The 21,015-nt window shown below is 43.0% G+C and overlaps 1 protein-coding gene across 12 annotated transcripts in view; it reads left to right on the forward strand.

The window, feature by feature from the left end:
• RBM47 (RNA binding motif protein 47) overlaps positions 1-21,015 on the forward strand; it is a 66,920-nt gene that overhangs the window by 39,029 nt on the left and 6,876 nt on the right. For 8 of the 12 annotated variants that reach the window (XM_081332473.1, XM_081332471.1, XM_081332469.1 and 5 more), the window contains 2 exons: positions 9,750-10,909; positions 19,732-19,938. In XM_081332473.1, coding sequence (XP_081188599.1) covers positions 9,781-10,909; positions 19,732-19,938 — 1,336 coding nt within the window. In that variant the 5' untranslated portion in view covers positions 9,750-9,780. Of the gene's footprint in view, positions 1-2,484; positions 2,539-9,749; positions 10,910-14,105; positions 14,180-19,731; positions 19,939-21,015 lie in introns of those variants that run through there. The other 4 variants (XR_014027076.1, XM_081332468.1, XM_081332466.1 and 1 more) reach the window with 4 other exon arrangements.

Consider the following 21,015-nt stretch of genomic DNA (forward strand, 5'->3'; position numbering starts at 1 on the left):
GACGCAGATCCCGTGAGATAATTTTGGTTAAGTGGGCTGACCCAGGAATTGGGCTGACCACCACAGTTTCTGACCGTGTTTCAAATTAGCCTTCTAAAGAATTAGCAATTGTGGCGGAACAAAGGTCGGGACTATAAATGCCTCTCTGGGGAGGAGTGTCCGTTGCTCAGTCTAAAAAAAGGGAGGCCAAATTGTCATGCTACTGCGTTAACGGTTAAACCTTGCGTAGGAGGACCCACAACTTTTGATAATTTGTCATATTTCAGAACCGGCCTTTTTCTCTCTCCTTCTTTTCACTTTGCGGGCTGAAGACTTTTTTTTTTTTTTTAGTTTGCTGAACTGACAAGTTTACACATCCCAGGACCCCGGAAGTTAGTTCTTTTAAAAATGGTGGTGTTTACTCGACGGTAGCTCTTCTCAGCTTAGCATTCTGTAGGGTGAGAAATTGCGTTTTACACAAGACACACACACACACACGCACGCATGCACGCACTTTACTAAAATAGCAATACAGCTGCCCCCCCTGGACGTACCACATTTCCTTTAGTGACTGTTCAGAGTTACGACGGCACCGAGAAACGTTTTTCACACTGACGACCTTTGTCGCATCGCCGTGATCCTGTGATCAAAATTCAGATGCTTTGGCACCTGGTTCATAGTTACAACGGTCGCAGTGTCCCCCCGAACTCACGTGATCCCTTTTTGCGACTGTTTGACGAGCAAAGTCAATGGGGCAAGCCGGGTTTACTTAACAACCAGGGTTAGTAGCTTATCCCCTGCTACTAACCACTGCCACTTATGAACCTTGGTGGAGCAGTGGGCTAATGCCTCCTTAAGTAACACCAGCTGCCTGCCATGAGTGTAGGTTCGAGTCCCACCAGGCTCAAGGTTGACTCAGCCTTCCATCCTTGCGAGGTAGGTCAAATGAGGACCCAGATTGTTGGGGGCAATTAAGCTGACTTTGTAATAATGCCGCTTAGGGGGGGTGGGTGTGAAAGCCCTAATAAGCAGGCATATACATAGAATGAAGGCTATTGCTAAGCACATTGTGCTTTAGATTGTAAGCCACCCTGAGTCTTCGGAGAAGGGCGGGATATAAATGGGATTAAAATAAAAAATAAATTAAAAAACTGTAGCAAGAATGGTTGTAAAATGGGGCAAAACCCACTTAGGAAACGTCTCATTTAACGGGGGGAAATTTTGTTCCCCGTTGTGTTCGAAAGTCAGTTTCTCTCCGTGATGGATTCCTTGTGTGCTGCTGTTGTAAGAGAGGAGCCGTCACAGTCTAGGGCGGGAGGCAAAATTAAAAATTAAAATTAAAAAAAGTCAGCAATCTGGCAGTCCCTTTTTCCAACTAACATCCTTGCCTCAGAGCCGCAACTGAGCCCAAAATTTATGTTACGAAGTGACAGCTTGGTTAAATGAGTTTTGCCCCATTTTACCACCTTCCTTGTGCCACCGTTGTTAAGTGAATCAGGCAGTGCTTAAGCCAGTAACACGGTTGCTAATTCAGTCTGGCTTCCCTCGTGGGCTTTGCCTGTCAGAAGGTCGCCAATGGGGATCACGTGATTCCCCCCCCCCCAGGACACGGCAACCGTCATAAATATGAGTCGGCAGCCAGGCGTCCGAATTTTGATCGCCTGATCTCAGGGATGCTGCAACGGCCCTAAGTGTGAGAAAGGGCAATAAGTCACTTTTTTTCCCCCCAATGCCGCTGGGGCGTCGAACGGTTGCTAAGCAAAACGTCGTGAATCGAGGACCACCTGTGTTTTATTAAAAGTTTGCAGCTCCCTGGAACGGATGGTGCTGTTACGTTCCTTCTGCTAATTCTGAGTAACTCAGCACATGGAGTTTTGTAGCCCTTAGAAGTGGGACTTTAGCTCCTGTTTGTTTTCACTCTACAGGCTGAAGTTCTGCTGGTTGAGCAGAATGATCTTGACCTAAAGCTGGCATAAAAATGGATTTTTCTCCCAAACAAATCCCGCTGCCAAGCAAAATCGCCTCCTTCTTCTCCTCCTCCTCCTCGTCCTCTTATCTGTTTTGAGTCACACCAACTATTTGCACAGCCCTTGCGGGAGAAAGAGTTGTTTGTATATGATTCACTCTTTATTTTTTATTTCCCCCCCCCACTTTCCCCTTCCCCTTTTACCAAATCGGATTTATCTTTTTTAATTCCTGGGTTGGTGGAAAAAAAAAGGTCTGAGCCTGCCACCCCCAAGCCTTTTTGCTTAGGCTCCGAACAGCAGCTGTATAAAAACTGATTTTTTTACAGATGTATTTCCCAATTCTTTTTTTTTTTGCAAAGGGCTGTAGTAAACTTGCTCAGGGGTGGCTGGGTGGGAGTAGGTCCTCGCTGTTCCACCTCCTCCCACCTCTTTGAGTGCCCTCAGCAATCTCCTGCCCTGGAATTTAAATCACGAAAGCTCATTGACCAATAAAGTGATATGCGTCCTGTATAATAACGTTGCACAGACCTCGTGACTGGGAGAAAAGGTTATTCCAGCAAAGGTAGAACTAACCTGTTGCAGAACTGGCCAGGTAAGTGGAAAATTTCTTTCCGACGTAAGTCTCTGCTTCATATTACCTTCAGCCACTAAGGTTAAACGCCTGTGTGCACCTTATTCTGCTCTCTTAAAATACGTTACTCTGTGGGATTAGGAATTAAAAAAGAATTTGAGGGGAGGGTGGAAGTCACAAAAGGGAGAGGGAAAAATAAATAAATCTCAAACCACTTCAGTCTAAGTGTGCAGAGTTCAGTAACCTTGAAGTGCAACGGGAATAACTTTTTCCCCCCACCCCCAAACTGGACATCCTTAAAGTCAAGTTGCCATTCTTTGAAATCAAGCGAGCAAAACAGGATTAATTTGCCTTTTTGTTGTTTTTCTTTTATGGGAGTCTGTTCACCTTACGGAGTAGTTTGTTTTTCGGGATTTGCTCCCGAGATCTGAAAGTATAAAGTATTGTGGGTTTTTAGGATTGAGCTTGTTCACCGCTATTGAACGACGACGTGAAAACAGAGTTGCTGTGTTATGCAAAAATAATATTGTAGGATTTTCTTCCTGCAGTACGTTGCTGCATGGACTTGGTGCGTTGCACGTTACTTTTTAAGGAACTTTCACGGGAGCAAAAAAAAATATATCCTCTAAGTTTTGCACCAGGAAAAACTCGCTCTGGTGTTGATTTAAAGGTACCCACATTTGGTTAAGTTGTTTTGCAAACACCTTCCCTGTATAAATATAAATATAAAAGAAAGCTGACCAACATTTTCAGTTCTTGCTGGGTGCAACATGGCTTGCCGTTGCAAATAAGGCAGTCCTTAGATTCTGAACGGATAAAGTGGCCTATTGTTTGAAATAGTCTTAAAACAGCTTCCCATTTGTAACAGAGCATTTTGGTTTCTGGAAAGATTGTATTAAAAGTTGTGATGTGAGCACACCTGTTCCGAAATAGCTCGATGTTTCATTAATACAGCCTGTTCTGCTGAAAAGATTAGCAGGTAGGCTACGATCGGCCTGGATATTTTAAGGATGTTTCCTTATGCTACAAAAAACATTGATTTTTTTTCAGGTCTGTGCTTGATTTCATTGCTCATGTCAATCAATCAAAGGGCAGATTTCAAAGCTGACATTTCACTTCTCTCTATTCAGGAATGGATGAAGCCTTAACTTTTTAAACATGTTTTCATTTTCACCGAAGCCCAAGTTTAAAATTAGAGAAAAATTTATGCTGATATCTGCCAAACCTCGTTAAATATTCTTGAAAGGATCTTTTTCCTGGTTAAATGTTTTATCATATAAGGGGGGGGGGAAGGGGGGAAGGAAAGAGGGAGAGAGAGGGAGGGAGAGGGAGAGAGAGAGGGAGGGAGGGAGAAAGAAAGACGGAGGGAGAGAGGAAGAGAGGGAAAGAGAGAGGGAGAGAGAGGGAGGGAGGGGAGAGAGAGAGAGGGAGAGAGAGAGGAAAAGAGAAAGAGGGAACGAGAGAGAGAGAGGGAGAGAGAGAGAGAGAGAGAGAGAGAGAGAGATGGGGGGGACCTCAGCTTGCGACAAATGAGCCCAAAATTTCTGTTGCTAAGCAGGACAAGTTGAATGAATTTTGCTCGATTTTATTTCTGCAGCCGTTAAGCGAATCACCGCAGTCGTTAAGTTAGTAACACGGTTGTTAAGTGAATCTGGCTTCCCCCATTGACTTTGCCTGTAGGATCACGTGACCTTCCCTCCCTCCCCCCCGGGACCCTGCGACGGTCATAAATATGAACCAGTTGCCAAGCCTCCAAATTTTGATCACGTGACCCCCAGGGGGATGCTGCGACGGTCGTAAGTGCGAAAAACAGTCGTCAGTGACTTTTTTTCAGCGTCATAACTTCGAACGGTCACTCAAGGCCCTGTTGAGTAAGTGGAGGACCACCTGTGCTAACCTCAGGCGAAGCTACTTTCATGCGACACCAGATGCCCCGGAGCTAAATAATTATATTTTACCATTTCAGCCGTAGGTGCAAAGGTTTCTACAGACTTCACCAATCAGAGATCAGGATGGCCCGATTGCCACACTCCTCAGCTCAGCTTGGGTGTGTTTTCACAACTGTAATTTTATGGGTTTTACTCAGGTTGTCCACCCGTTCTCCCCTTCTACACAGAGGCAATGTCAGGCAGTTTGAAGCCTGATCTCTGCCAGCTGATTAATGAATAACTAAATGATACTTGACTTTTGAGCACAAGGTGAATGAGAACCTGGTGTGTGTGTGTGTATGTGTGTGTGTAGTGGCCAGGGTGACTGCGTGCACATGGGTGTGCAAGACAGAGAGAAGGAAGTTGAACATAGAAAAATGCTGACATTTTAGGCCCAGCTGGATTTTCTTTGCAGAAGAGACTGCTTCTTTATCCACAAGAAGTATGAATGGAAGAGAAGAGAAGAGAAGAGAAGAGAAGAGAAGAGAAGAGAAGAGAGGAGAAAATGAAGGAATAGAATAGAATAGAATAGAATAGAATAGAATAGAATAGAATAGAATAGAATAGAATAGAATAGAATAGAATAGAATAGAATAGAACAACAGGCTTGGAAGGGACCTTGAAGGTCATCTAGTCCAACCCCCTGCTCAGGTAGGAAACCCTATACCATTTCAGACAAAGGGCTGTCCAGTCTCTTCTTAAAAACCTCCAGTGTTGGAGCAACCACAGCTTCTGGAGGCAGGTTGTTCCACTGGTTAATTGTCCTCACTTGTCAGGAAGTTTCTCCTTAGTTCTAGGTTGCTTCTCTCCTTGATGAGTTTTCATCCGTTGCTTCTTGTCCTGCCTTCAGGGGCTTTGGAGAAGAGCTTGACTCCCTCTTCTTTGGGGCAGCCCCGGATATTGATGGAGTTGTTGTTTTGATTGACATCCAAAGACACAACGTTTGTAGAGAAGAGGAACAAAGACGATAAAGGGTCTGAAGGCAAAATAGTACCATGAACGGCTGTGGGAACTAGATATGCCTAGCCCAGGGATGTATTCTATTCTGTTCTAATTTCTGTTCTGTTCTGTTCTGTTCTGTTCCATTCCTATTATATTCTATTCTGTTCTGCTCTATTCTATTCTCAGTGTCGTTGTAACGTTGAGTGGTCACTAAATGAACTCTTATAAGTTGAGGGCTATCTGTAATGCGTTCAATTGTAATGTCAAAGAGAGAGAGACCGCCTAGAACTAAAGAGAGAGAAAATTTCTGACAATGAGAACACTCAGTCAGTGCAAGAATTCGCCTCTCAGGGCTTTGGGTGCCCCATCACTGGAGGTTTTCAAAAACAGACTGGACAACCCTTTGACCCCAACCCTCACCCTATACTGTTCCAGACCAATGGTCACCCAATCTCTTCTTATAATCCACCAGGGATGGAGCATTCACAGCTTCTGTCCCACTGATTAATTGTTCTAAGTGTCAGGAAGTTTCTCCTTAGTTCCAGGTTGCTTCTCTCCTTGATGAGTTTCCATCCGTTGCTTCTTGTCCTGCCTTTGGGTGCTTTGGAGAATAGCTTGACTCCCTCTTCTTTGGGGCAGCCCCTGAGATACTGGAAGGCTGCTATCCTGTCAACCCTCGTCCTTCTCTTCATTAAACTAGACATCCCCAATTCCAGCAACTGTTCCTTATATGTTTTAGCCTCCAGTCCTTTTTTGGCCAGAAAATGGACATAAATCCTGGAAATTGCCAAAAAACATCAAAAACAAAAATCAAAGTCACGTGACTCTGGGATGCTGCAAATGGTCATGAAGGTGAGCCGGTTACTAAGCACCCGAAATGCAGTCACAGGACCGTGGAGAGGGGTTGTACCCGTCGTAACTTAGAAACTGGGTCCTAAGTAGCTTTGGCGGGGGAAGGGGCTCTGTCATAACTTCAAACCAGTCGTAAGTCGAGAACTACCGGTGTTCCTCTGTTGTTCCAAAGGAACTGCATGGATGAGTCTGCATTGCTTTACGACCACAACTGAGCCCCAAATTTACGTCGTTAAGTGAGATGTTGATTTAAGTGAGTTGTGCCCCCATTCTGCGACTCTTCTCGCCATCTTTGTTGAGCGAATCCCTGCAGTTCTTCTCTTAATAACATGGTTGTTAAGTGAATCTGGCTTCCCTCATTGATTTTGCTTGACAGAAGGCTTCACCATAAGTATGAGTCAGTTGCCAAGCATCTGAATTTTGATCCTGAAACCGTGGGGAAGGCTGCCGCAGTCGTAAGTGTGGAAAACGGTCATAAGTCCCTTTTTCAGCACCGTTGTCATGTTGAACCCCCACTAAATGAACTATTGTAAAAGAAGAGCAAGAAAGATGATTAGGGGACTAAAACATAGAACAGTTGCAGGAATTGGGTATGACTAGTTTAATGAAGAGAAGGACTAGGGGTGACATGATAGCAGCCTTCCAGTATCTCAGGGGCTGCCCCAAAGAAGAGGCAGTCAAGCTATTCTACAAAGGGGCCTGAAGGCAGGACAAGAAGCAACAGGTGGAAACTCACCAAGGAGAGAAGCAACCTAGAACTAAGGAGAAATTTCCTGACAGTTAGAACAATTAACCAGTGGAACAACCTGCCTCCAGAAGCTGTGAATGCTCCAACACTGGAAGTTTTTAAGAAGTGACTGGACAGCCATTTGTATGAAATGCTATAGGGTTTCCTGCCTGAGCAGGGGGTTGGACTAGATGATCTCCAAGGTCCCTTCCAACTCTGTATTATTATTATTATTGTTATTGTTATTATTGTTATTAAGTTAAGGACCACCAATTTGTTGTCCTAGCCTCAAAGTACTTGTTCCCTATTGATATCTAATGTAGGTGAGCTCTTGAAGGCTCAAGTTTAAGCTCCTTGAAGATATGGCTTCCCTAAAGTTGATACTTCTAAAAGTGCCTTGTTTGACTAGATGACCTCCAAGGTCCCTTCCAAGTCTGTGATTCTATTCTGTGAGTGTATCCTGCAGCAAGCTCTCACAGTATCTTCTAGAACGGTGGTTTTCAACCTTTCCTTCACCACAGACCCCTTTTAAATACCTTGTGTGGCTACGGACCAGGGCCACAGACACACACACACACACACACACACACACACACACACGGAGACACAACTCAAGATTTAAATCGTAACATTTCTCCAAGCTTTCACGGACCCCCTGTTGCAACATCGCAGGCCCCCAGGGGTCCACGGACTGCAGTTGAGAAGCACCGTTCTAGAATATCTTCTTTATTCCATTTACGATGAATTTTTTTAAAAAAAAGTCTCTCAGAAGGATGGACTGGTTATAGTGGCATCCACACTCAGGGTGGGAAAACCTCTAAGCTCGTCCTATCTGAATATTTTTTTTTTGTCTGTCACTTTTTTCTCATTTGTGTTTTAAAAAAATATATCTAATGCCTCAGTTCTGCATGACACATTTTGCTCTTATAGCAGAACAGCTTGCTCTGTCAATAGCCGTCCTTTTCTGTTCCTAGTTATATTTTGACAAAACCTGCCAATCATTGTAGCCTTGGCTGTCGTACTGTGTTTCCAAGAATTTGACAAAAGCCTGGTTGAATTTTTTTTTTTTAAGTCAAAGTGGGATTTTGAATTTGCAAAAGAAAAAGAGCCACATTATGAAGTTGTGGGACGCTCCAACACTGGAAGTTTTCAAGAAGAGAATGGAAAGCCATTTGTCTGAAATGGTTATAGAGTTTCCTGCCTGAGCAGGGGGTTGGACTAGATGACCTCCAAGGTCCCTTCCAACTCCGTTCATTCTGTTAAATTTTCACAGAGAATGTTCTTTCAGAAGATATTTCTGTAGATAAGTTCACGTGGAGCATGCTTGACAGGGCTGCCCTCTGCTCAAACCGATTGTGGCTGACCAAGCAGTTTATCACAATGTGGTCTTAGCGCATTGCTGGTTGAAACATTATTTCTTTTTTTTAACAATGTTGGATTTTTTAGTAATCACAGGCTTGATTGTCCCAAAAGTTCCACATAGGAATGTGCAGCTCAAATTGTTCTGCTTGAGGGGAGGGTTCAAGGTCTAATCCTAGGCTGCATTAACAGAGGGACAGAATCAAGATCACGTGAAGTGTTAATACCACTTTACAACGGCTGGGTAAGGCCACACTTGGAATATGGCATCCAGTTTTGGTCACCATGATGTGAGAAGATGGTCAGGGGACTGGAGGCTAAAACATATTGCTGGAATTGGGTACGTCTAGTTTAATGAAAAGAAGGACCAGGGGTGACATGATAGCAGCCTTCCAATATCTCAGGGGCTGCCCCAAAGAAGAGGCAGTCAAGCTATTCTCCAAAGCGCCAGAAGGCAGAAGAAGCAACGGATGGAAACTCATCAAGGAGAGAAGCAACCTAGAACTACGGAGAAACTTGGAATTAAGGAGGAATTTCCTGACTGTTAGAACAATTAACCAGTGGAAAAACCTGCTTCCAGAAGCGGTGAATGCTCCAACACTGGACATTTTTAAGAAGAGAATGGACAGCCATTTGTCTGAAATGGTATAGGGTTTCCTGCCTGAGCAGGCGTTGAACTAGATGACCCCCAAGGTCCCTTCCAACTTTATTATTATTATTATTATTATTATTATTATTATTATTATTATTATTATTATTATTATTATTATTATTATTATTATTATCAACATCAACATCAACATCATCATCATCATCATCATCATCATCATCATCATCATCATCTTATCAACCGCAGTGTTTCGCTTATTGTAGGGTTGTAAAACGGGGGCAAAAACTCTCTTAACAAATGTCTCACTAAACAACAGAAATCTGGGGCTCAGTTGTGGTCATAAGTCAAGGGCTGCCTGTACATGAATCTCAGATTTGCTGCAGGTCAGCCTTTCAGTAATCATGTTTTGTTTCATTGAAACGTGATCTGTGAGATTTCTTTGGATGGGCAGGTTCCTATTAATTGGTAGCGTCTGGTTGATGGAATTCCTTCAGAGGGTCCTTGGTGCTCTCTCAGCTTGTCCGGTTTTCTTGCAGATGTTTCATGACCATAACTAGGTAGCATCATCAGTGCTAGAAAGGGGGGGGTGCAGAGAGGAGGAGGAGGAGGAAGAAGACTCGGGTCCTTACTGCTCTCTGAGCTTGCTTGTTTTCATGCAGACGTTTCATCACCCAACTAGGTAACACCAACAGTGCTATTCTAGGGGCTTGCTTGTCTGTGGGTGGGTGGGGGTCTTAGGGATTCTTTGGTTGGGCTTTGGCCGTTTCTTGATTGGGGTGTCGCTTACTCGATTCCTTCTCTTGTCTTTACTCAGGTATCTCCACCCTTTGAATGATTAGGCCATAATGACAGCTGAAGATTCTACTGCAAGGATGAGTAATGATTCCTCCAGCATGCAGACCAATAAAATTCCCGAAGGGCTCTCGGGCACTCCAAACGAGGCCGCCCTCTTGCAGTTAGTAGATCGTACCGGCTACACCATGATTCAGGAGAACGGGCAACGGAAGTACGGGGGTCCACCTCCTGGCTGGGAAGGCTTGCACCCTCCTCGGGGATGTGAGGTCTTTGTGGGCAAAATCCCTCGTGACGTCTACGAAGACGAGCTGGTCCCGGTGTTTGAGACAGCGGGACGCATCTACGAAATGCGCCTGATGATGGACTTTGACGGCAAGAACCGTGGCTACGCCTTTGTGATGTACACCCAGAAATACGAAGCCAAACGTGCTGTCAAAGAACTCAACAACTACGAGATCCGTCCGGGAAGACTGTTAGGGGTGTGTTGCAGCGTGGACAACTGCCGGCTCTTCATCGGCGGGATCCCCAAGACAAAGAAGCGGGAGGAGATTTTGGAAGAGATCTCCAAGGTGACAGAAGGTGTGCTGGATGTCATCGTTTATGCCAGCGCGGCCGATAAGCTGAAGAACCGAGGATTTGCTTTCGTGGAGTACGAAAGCCACCGAGCAGCTGCCATGGCAAGGAGGAAGCTTATGCCAGGCCGAATCCAGCTGTGGGGCCACCAGATTGCCGTCGATTGGGCTGAGCCAGAGATAGACGTGGACGAAGACGTCATGGAGACGGTGAAAATCTTGTATGTGAGGAATCTGATGATCGAAACCACGGAGGAGACCATTAAAAAGGTCTTTGGTCAGTTTAACCCGGGCAGCATAGAACGGGTCAAGAAAATCCGAGATTACGCTTTTGTGCACTTTACCAGCCGGGAAGACGCTGTTCACGCCATGAATAACCTCAACGGCACCGAACTGGAAGGATCTTGCCTGGAGGTCACCTTAGCCAAGCCGGTAGATAAAGAGCAGTACACCCGCTACCAGAAAGCCGCCAAAGGAGGAGGAGCAACCGCAGTGGAAGTGACTCAACAACCTAACTATGTTTACTCTTGTGATCCGTACACTCTAGCCTATTACGGGTATCCCTACAACGCCCTGATTGGTCCAAATCGAGAATATTTTGTGAAAGGTGAGTGTCTAAGTTTTGGCACAGTACAGGAGGGATTAGGGTTGCATCCCAGGGGGTAGCTGACCTTGTCTGGGGTCAGAGGTTAAGAAGGGTGGGGACTTCGAATGGGAAGCTTGACTGGAAAGTTGAAAGAAGTTTCTGGAAAACAAGACAGTGGCAACCTACTCTAATTGTGTAGAGCAGGGGTGTCAAACTGGCAACATCACGTGACGTGTCACGATCAATCGCGACTTTTTCCCCCCATCGCCGGCAATGGGGTGGGCGCAGTTTCGGCATGACGCATCTGGCCCACAGGCTGGCAGTTTGACACCCCTGGTGTAGAGGCCCTAATTGTATATTAATTGTGTATATAATTGTATACACCCTAATTGTATAGAGACCCTAATTGTATAAGGTCTCCTGCTTGAGTAGGGGGTTGGACTAGAAGACCTCCAAGGTCCCTTTCAGCTCTATCTTGATCGATATTGATTGTAGCCAAGAAACCGACCTGGGAATGTCCAGTGAATTCATTGGAGCTTGGCTAGAGGGCATCTTTTCTTTTATTCTGGCTAGGTGGCAGCACCTTGCTAGGCCTCAGGATCTTCAAAAGCAACCTTTGACTAGCCCTTGGATGAGAGACCACAAGGAGATCCCAAGGCTATAAGCTAGACTGGGGGACAAGAGCCTGGAGGAATGAGTTAGTAAAACACTTCTTGTATCATTGCCAGGAAAATGTGTCCAAGGAGTCACCAAGAACTGAGATTAAGTCGAAGGGGAGAGTTTTTTTTAAAAAAATTGTTATTTATCCTACGGCTAAGGCCTAGTATGCTTCTTAAGTGGTTTCCCTCATTTTAATGCTTTCCAGATGTGCCGGGCATACAGTTGCTAGAATCCTTAAACCTTGTGGCCAGGAAGTTTGCCTCAGATCGAGGAAGGTTGATCTTTGACCTTGTTTCACTTGTGTACAACATTTTTTAAAATAATAATAATGCTTTGTACTAAAAACATTTCAGCTTCTCAGCTCCAGAGTAGCTCCGTTCTGACTGAAAGGCAACACACAACACAAATGAAAATTAAGAGCAGTTAAAGCAAGGCAGGCCCTCTCTTCTTCAGTTTTAATTGTCATCACCTCTAATACTGAATTTGGAATGATACGGACTCACAACCGTTTCGTTTCCTGACCGTTTTGAAGTTACCACCGCACTGAAAAAGGACTTTTTCACGTGGTTCTCACTTACGACCGTTGGAGCATCCCTGGGGTCACGTGACCAAAATTCGGATGCTTGACAACTGACTTGTACTTATGACAGTTCTGGGGTTCCATATCGTAGATTAACTTTTGCGACCTTCTAATGAGCAAATTAATGGGGTAACCAGATTCACTTATATATATATGAAAAAGGGGACAAATAATGACTAAGTGAAATGCAGCAACGGAATATTATAAAAATAGCACAGCTTAAAATTTTAAAGAACAAATTTAACCTCAATTACGTTGACCATATTATCTAGTTGATAATCTAGTTTGATTACAAAGGCAGTTTAGTGGCCATCAGGCAACTTTTGATAATGCTCCAAGAAAATTAACCATCTCTCTTTTTTTTTCTTTTTGTGCAAAAATCCCAAAGTCCATAAATAGATTCACCATTTGAGGTTAATGATTTAACAGCACACGCATACCTTTAAGTCTTAACTCTCCCATTAAACATTTCTTACATTTAATTTCGTTCTGTTGCACTTTAACAGATATTTAAAAGTGCCAACAAGGGGAAAACAGAGGAGCAAAAGAACAATAAAGAAATAGAGATTTAAAGAGTGCGCAACACTGAACAAGAATGTTCAAATCACATTTGAAATCATACACACAGACACACATATACGGTATAAAGATAATCTTACCGGTATATTTTAAACTATTGAAATCAAATCAATAATTAGCCAAAATAACCAACATAATAATCATAAATAAGAATAAACAATAGAAATTTCTAAGAAAGCCTATCCTTATAATAAATTTTATATATCTATTTATATCTATCTATATATCTAGGGGACGCGGTGGCTCAGTGGGTTAGGACGCTGAGCTTGTCGATCGGAAGGTCGGCAGTTTGGCGGGTCGAATCCCGAGTGCCGCGTAACAGAGTGAGCGCCTGTTACTCGTCCCAGCTTCTGCCAACCTAGCAGTTTGAAAGCCTGTAAAAATGCAAGTAGAAAAATAGGGACCGCTACGGTGGGAAGGTAACAGCGTTCCGTGCGCCTTTGGCGTCTAGTCACGCCGGCCACATGACCACGGAGACATCTTCAGACAAGCGCTGGCTCTTCGGATTTGAAACGGAGATGAGCACCGGCCCCTAGAGTTGGAAACGACTAGCACGCATGTGCGGGGGAACCTTTACCTTTACCTTTATATCTATATCTATATCTATCTATATGTATATCTATATCTATACATATACATATCACATACACACACATAAATATATATATATACACACACACACACACACACACACACACATATATACATACACACTATATACTGTATATACTGTATATATTGTATGTATGTATGTGTATATATATATGTATGTATACTGTATATACTGTATCTATATGCATATAAAAATGACCCAACCTGATTATTTATCCAGCAATTTTAACACAAATTATCTCTTTTGCAAAAGAGATATTCTAATGCAAAAATATCTTGTACCACTTTTCTCTGAGTGTAATATTTGCAATAAATCCCGTTAGTATCGCCATGGTTATGTATTGGCGGGTATGTTTAAACTCTGCAGAGGTTTCCTCATTCAGTCTCTTGGGCTATTCACTTTATGAATCATACTTAAAGGTACAATTTATAAAGAAGCCTCGACAGATGTTCTGAATTGAATTTGGACGAGCTGCTGAGTTCTTCACCTTGTTTCCAGAATTGCTTTTGAACTATGCTACTTATTTAAAGATAACGGAGCCAATTTCTGACATTTTAAGGAGAGATTTTTCAAAAGGTTTTCATCTTATTTTATTTAAAATAAATAAATAAATAAATCTTGCCCCCTCTGAGGACTATTAGCTCTCCAAGGATCAATTTTGGGGAATATTTGCCTGCATGAAAAACTGTATTGAAGTAAGGGGCTATAAATACTGTATGGACTTCTTCTATAAACATGGACCCCATATTTTAGTACACTATTTATAATTTAATAATCTCTTATAGACTGGACACTTCTGTTTGTATCCACTCAAAGATATTTATGCAAGCCTTCAAGAGATCTGCTCATTCAAGTAGAGGTAACCCATGCATAAATCGTGATATGATCCAATCGATAATCCGAGTCAAACAACTGACTTAATACTATAGTTGGAGATTTGATGCAGTTGGTCCACCTCAATCTTTGTGTCTCGCCAAATCCTAAAACGAAATCCTCATTCTTTTGTTATGTGCCTTGCCCATTGATTTAACGCCTTTCTTATTTGGAATTGTTTGAAAGAGAAAGTTGCTGCTTCATAAAACAGCCGTAATCAGAACAAGCTCAAGCTCTTCCATCATGCGATGCCTACCATGGTATTTTGCAAACCTGTGGAATAAATACGCCTAAGTCAATTCACAGGCGTTTTAATCCGTCGAAGAGGGCGATTCAATCCCGTTTAACGGCTTTTTCTCTTCCAATGAGTTCCATGCAATCGTGTCTGCGTGCCTCTTTAATCACATTCAAACATTGCCTGGATGTTAGGAATAATGAGACAGTGAGGGAATGACCAAATCACGTGTGTTAGCGGTCCTTCAAATTTATTGCATCCGCCGCGTAGAAAGGTAGACGAACAACCTTAAACAAATCTGTGTTAAATTTCTTTCGCGTTTCCTTATTTTTGTCCTGGGGAGGGGTGTGTGTTAAAATACGACAAATGAGGCGAAGTGATTAATTAACAAGTCTTATCTTTAGAGCCTGAATGTAAGTTTCCGGCATTTGGGAATCGTAGCAGATTAAAATCTGGAATCGACAGCAAAACCTGGCAAGTGACTAATTTAACAACGGCGTGGTTCACTTAAGAACTGTGGCAGAATGGGACAAAACTCGTTTAACAACTGTCTCACTTAGTGATGGAAATTTGGGGCTCAATTGTGGTCATAAGCCGAGGACTACCTGTACTCCATTCCGTTGGTCCTCCTCTAAGTTTCCGGCGGCCCAAAGATCATGCTTCATTTTTCTTGCGTTTCCTCTTCACTCCCAGCTTCCTTTTTCTTTCTTTTATGGTTCTCTCGAATTGGTTGCTTTTTCAAGGACTCTTGATGTGCACAGATGAGTGGATGGTCTAATACATGCTTTGCCCACAGAAACAGACTCTAGAACCTCCAAATGGAAGTGGATTCAATAGTGGAATTCATCTTGAGGCGTTTTTTTTTCAAGAGTCTGTATTTGGGGCATCTAAGGATAAGCAGTTGAGAATGCATTTCTGATTGGTAGCATCACTTAGCCAAAACCCAAGGATCTCGGTTGAGCTTTTCTGCATGTGTGTTTATCAGCCATCCACGCCTGCCTGCCTTCACTGTGGTCCAGTCCAGTCCATCTCCCATCATATCATTATTATGGAGCCCTTGGCGGTCTCTGAGTTTGGTGGTTTTTTTGCAGACATTTCATGACCCAACTAGGTAACATCATCAGTGCTGGAAGGGAGGGGGGTTTCTGGAGAGGAGGAGGAGGAGGAGGAGGAAGAGGAGGAGGAGGAGGAGGAGGAGGAGGAGGAGGAGGAGGAGGAGGAGGAGGACAATGACTGTGGTGTCCTTGGTGGTCTCTGAGCTTGGTGGTTTTCTTGTAGACATTTCATGACCCAACTAGGTAACATCATCAGTGCTGGAAGGGAGGGGGATTTCTGGAGAGGAGGAGGAGGAGGAGGAGGAGGAGGAGGAGGAGGAGGAGGAGGACAACAACGGCAACTGTGGTGTCCTTGGTGGTCTCTGAGCTTGGTGGTTTTCTTGCAGACCTTTCATGACCCAACTAGATAACATCATCAGTGCTAAAAGGGAGTGAGGTTTCTGGAGAGGAGGAGGAGGAGGAGGAGGAGGAGGAGGACTGTGGGGTCCTCAGTGTTCTCTGAGGCATATAGAGATGACCTACCCCATCCAAAAGAGACAATAAAAAAGCTAAGAAGGAAACAAAAAGACTAGAATGAGTCATCTCCAATAAGCAACACACAGATAAGCAGGGATTAATACCAGACAAACAATCAAGAAAAAAAAAATATCAATGCCCTAATCAAGCAGAAAACTACACCTCTGTCAACACTAGCAGGGCAAACTACTGTAGGTAAGCAGAGAGCAAACCCCACACTCACAGCACTGACGGTGTTACCTAGTTGGGTAACATCTGCAAGCAGACCAGCAGACTCAGAGATCACCAAGGACCCCTCATTTCAACCCCTAAGCTTGATCGAAGATTGTTTAGAAGTCCTCGTACCACTGACGCCATCTGAATTTGGGCTCTTTTTTATTTTTATTTTAATTCCATTTATATCCCGCCCTTCTCCGAAGACTCAGGGCGGCTTACAAGCTTAGCAGTAGCCTTCATTCTATGTATATGCCTGCTTATTAGGGCTTTCATACACCCCCAAGCGGCATTATTACAAAGTCAGCTTAATTGCCCCCAACAATCTGGGTCCTTCCATTGTCAGGGGTCAGTTTGTGCCATTATTGTGGCTTGGTGGCCCTAAACTAAGCAATGTGGAACAGGTGACACTGTGTTTCCGACACGATGCCATTTGACAGGCTGGTGTGTCGTTTTTTGAACTGTAAAGAGGAACAGGCAGAGCTGGGAACGTTACATTTGGGTTTGCTTAGTGAGAATGCAGGCCAAAGAGGAATCACGCTGTGGCTGAGGCTTTTATTTTTTTTTATTTTTAGGCAGCAAAAGTCTTCCACAATCTAGATTTCTGCACAAAAACCCCCCCAGCTTCCCACCGCACTCCCATCGAAGCCCACCAAATTCAGCACAACTTGATCGTGCACGTTAGAATTCTCAAGCTTTCCCCCCCCCCCCCCCACAAACTGTGATGAGGTTGAGCTTCTCTGGATTTTTTTTATTTTTTGGAAGAAGGGAGGGGGAAACAGGGATTGCAACGCAGCTACCCTGGACCACAGATTTTTTTAAAAAAATTATTTTTTTTTTTAAAAAAAAAAGGTTGTGTGGTTCTTCCTAGCTGTACGGCACTTTGGGTAAAATGCGCATTTAAAGAAAACCACAGGATGACATTTGAGAAAGCGGTAAAAAGAAAAAAAGGAAAAAAAAAACAACAAGGCTGCTATGAATCTCCTGTTTGCAAATGTTTTCCCCTTTCCTGAGGTCGGAAAAGATGGTGGGAGGAGACAAAACAGGTTGTGCACCTTTTGGGTTGCAGCCGTTGCTAGGTGACAACACACAACTTGATAGCACCGGGATTTGCCGTCTGATAGCAATAAAAGTAGCTGAGCTGAGAAATAATGCGCAAAGTAGAGTGTGAGTCCCCAATCCCTGTGTGTGAAAGTTTGGTGACAACAGAGCAGAGATTTTTTTTTCTTTCCTTTTATCCGTAATATTAAGATACGCTCACAATTTTGGGCTTGCCTGGAGTTCTTGCTGAAAAGAGTGGTGGAAAAAAATTAACTTGTAACGTATGAGTTTGAGAACCAGGAAGAGTAGAATATAGCGAGGCAGCTAAGATATAACCCGTAAGAGAGAATTAAAATATAAATGTAAAGACTGTACCAAATGTTTCCTTCCCCCCCCCCTTACGCCGATGATCTTACTAACAGAAAAACTTCTAACTGATTGGGTTTTGCTACTCCTTGTAAACTGAATGTTGCAATGTGTCTGCAAGCTTTTAGGTAAGCCTAGTATTGCTTTTATTTATCCGTGTCTTTAAAAAGTACAGGCTAGATTACAGGGGTAGGCAAACCTCGGCTCTTTTATGACTCATGGACTTCAATAGAATAGAATAGAATAGAATAGAATAGAATAGAATAGAATAGAATAGAATAGAATAGAATAGAATAGAATAGAATAGAATAGAATAGAATAGAATAGAATAGAGGAATGAAGAATAGAATAGAATAGAATAGAATAGAATAGAATAGAATAGAATAGAATAGAATAGAATAGAATAGAATAGAATAGAATATGGAAAGAATAGAATAGAATAGAATAGAATAGAATAGAATAGAATAGAATAGAATAGAATAGAATATGGAAAGAATAGAATAGAATAGAATAGAATAGAATAGAATAGAATAGAATAGAATAGAATAGAATAGAATAGAATAGAATAGAATATGGAAAGAATAGAATAGAATAGAATAGAATAGAATAGAATAGAATAGAATAGAATAGAATAGAATAGAATAGAATAGAATAGAATAGAATAGAATAGAAAATATGAGAATAGAATAGAATAGAATAGAATAGAATAGAATAAGAAATAGAATAGAATAGAATAGAATAGAATAGAATAGAATAGAATAGAATAGAATAGAATAGAATAGAAGAATAGAATAGAAAATATGAGAATAGAATAGAATAGAATAGAATAGAATAGAATAGAATAGAATAGAATAGAATAAGAAATAGAATAGAATAGAATAGAATAGAATAAAAGAGTTGGAAGAGACCTTGTAGGTCATCCAGTCCAACCCCCTGCCCAAGCAGGAGACCCTACACCATTTCTGACAGATGGCAGTCCAATTTCTTCTTGAAAGCTTCCAGTGATGAAGCTCCCACAACTTCTGAAGGCAACGTCTGTTCCATTGGTTGATTGTTCTCACTGTCAGAAAAATTTCTCCTTATTTCTAGGTTGAATCTCTCCTTGATCAGTTTCCATCCGATATTCCTTGTCTGGCCTTCAGGTGCTTTGCAAAACAGGCTGACTCCTTCTTTTTTGTGGCCGCTGGTCAGATATTGGAAGAATGCTGTCATGTCACCCATAGTCCTTCTTTTCACTAGACTAGACATAGCCCAATTCCTGAAACCGTTCGTCATGTGTTTTAGCCTCCAGTCCCCTAATCACCTTTGTTGCTCTTCTCTGCACTTCTTCAGTGTTTCTTGCACTAGATCAGTGTTTCTTGACCTCGGCAGCATTCAGATGTGTGGACTGCAACTCCTCAACCAGCTTCTACCCTCTTAACGTTGCCGAGGTTGAACTTGTGCCCTCCCCTGTAACCTGTCCCAGTTGAGTTGTGAGCTTTATTCTGCAAAATCAAGTCCTAGTGTGTGTGTGTGGGGTGGTGGTCTTCAAACCGGGCAACTTTCCGACTTGTGGACTTCAACTCCCAGAATTCCACAGCCAGCTCTTCATGAGCATAATTAGATAAGGACTTCCAGATCCAGATCTATAAGTTAACACGATATCATAGGCGTGCCCAATCAATGCTAGTTGGTGAATTCTGGGCGTTGAAGTCCACAAGTCTTAAAGTTGCCAAGTTTGGAGACCAACCCCCCTGGGAATTAGAAATGGAATCAGAAAATGGAATTAGAAAATATCGCCAAAAAAAGAAAAAAGAGGTTGGTTAATAAATCCCACCAGATTGTGGCTGAGTGTGAACGTGCTAAAAAGCAAACCACACCAAATCTTTGCAATTCCTGGATGTTGTGCACCCATATCAGGAATTGGGCAAAATGTTTTCTGAGCTCGCTCTTTCTTTCTTTCTTTCTTTCTTTCTTTCTTTCTTTCTTTCTTTCTTTCTTTCTTTCTTTCTTTCTTTCTTTCTTTCTTTCTTTCTTTCTTTCTGGTCTAACATTGTAGCCTTTGGGCGAATGCTGTGGCTGGTTCTGAGCATCACTTACCTGTTTGGCATGTTTGTTTTTTTTACTTACAAGCAGGCAGCGTTAGAGGCAGAGGACGAGGTGCGGCAGGCAACCGGGCCCCCGGTCCAAGAGGATCATACTTGGGGGGTTACTCTGCAGGCCGTGGCATCTATAGCAGATACCATGAAGGGAAAGGAAAACAGCAGGAAAAAGGCTACGAGCTGGTCCCCAGTCTGGAACTGCCTGCCGTCAGCCCCGTTGCAATTAAACCGGGAACAGGTCAGTCTGATGCTCAGGGTGAGGAAAAGTCGGTGGGAAAGGATTGATAGAAAGTTGGGTTGTTTTTCTTGAGCTGGTGGACCCTCTTGTTCTGGTTGGAATGGTACATTCCAGGCAGGAACAACCAGACCCCCTCCTCCCCCCATGCAGAGTTCAAGCTAAATACTTTATTACGTTCTGCCTATAATACAGGAATCTTCCCAGCCTGATGCAGCTTTATTCTGCAAAATCAAGTTCTGGAGCAAGGGCCTTCAAACTAGGAAAACTTTAAAACTTGTGGACTTTTAGAAATATTTAGAATAACAGAGTTGGAAGGGACCTTGGAGGTCATCGAGTCCAACCCCCTGCTCAGGCAGGAGACCTTATGCCATTTCAGACAAATGGCTGTTCAGTCTCTTCTTAAAAACGTCGTGTTGGAGCATTTACCACTTCTGGAGGCAGGTTGTTCCACTGGTTAATTGTTCTAACTATCAGGAAATTTCTCCTTAGTTCCAGGTTGCTTCTCTCCTTGACTAGTTTCCATCCGTTGCTTCTTGTCCTGCCTTCAACTCCCAGAATTCCCCAGCCAGCTATTCATGGGAACAATTGGATAAGGCTCCCAAGATCCAAGATCTCTAAGTAACACTTTAATGCAGAGGTGCCCAACCAAGCTGGCTGGGGACTTTTTGGAGTTGAGGTCCACAAGTCTTAAAGTTGCCAAGATTGGACACCGCCAGTTTAATATTTTGAAGGTCCATCACATGTTATTTTTGAAATCCATCTTGGGTAATTTCAAAAATTGGACGAGCCATCCTGGCTTCCTTCGACTTTCTAGTTAGCTTTCTTCCCTCCCGATGTTTGTAATATTTTCTGTGCAATGATAAATTTTGCTGAGGTCCTTTTCTCCTTCCTGCTGACAACCATGGAGAAGTGGAGACATATCCTTGTGGGTTGAATGCCAATATGCAGAAGTGAGGCCTATGGCTGCACAATATCCTTCTGTGGAAAAACCTGAACAGGCTATCATGGGTGTCGTGACAGCAGTCTTCCAATATTTGAGGGGCTGCCCCAAAGAAGAGGGAGTCAAGCTATTCTCCA

Source organism: Vipera berus, assembly GCF_964194415.1.
Source record: "Vipera berus genome assembly, chromosome: 7".
Classification (NCBI taxonomy): Eukaryota; Metazoa; Chordata; class Lepidosauria; order Squamata; family Viperidae; genus Vipera; species Vipera berus.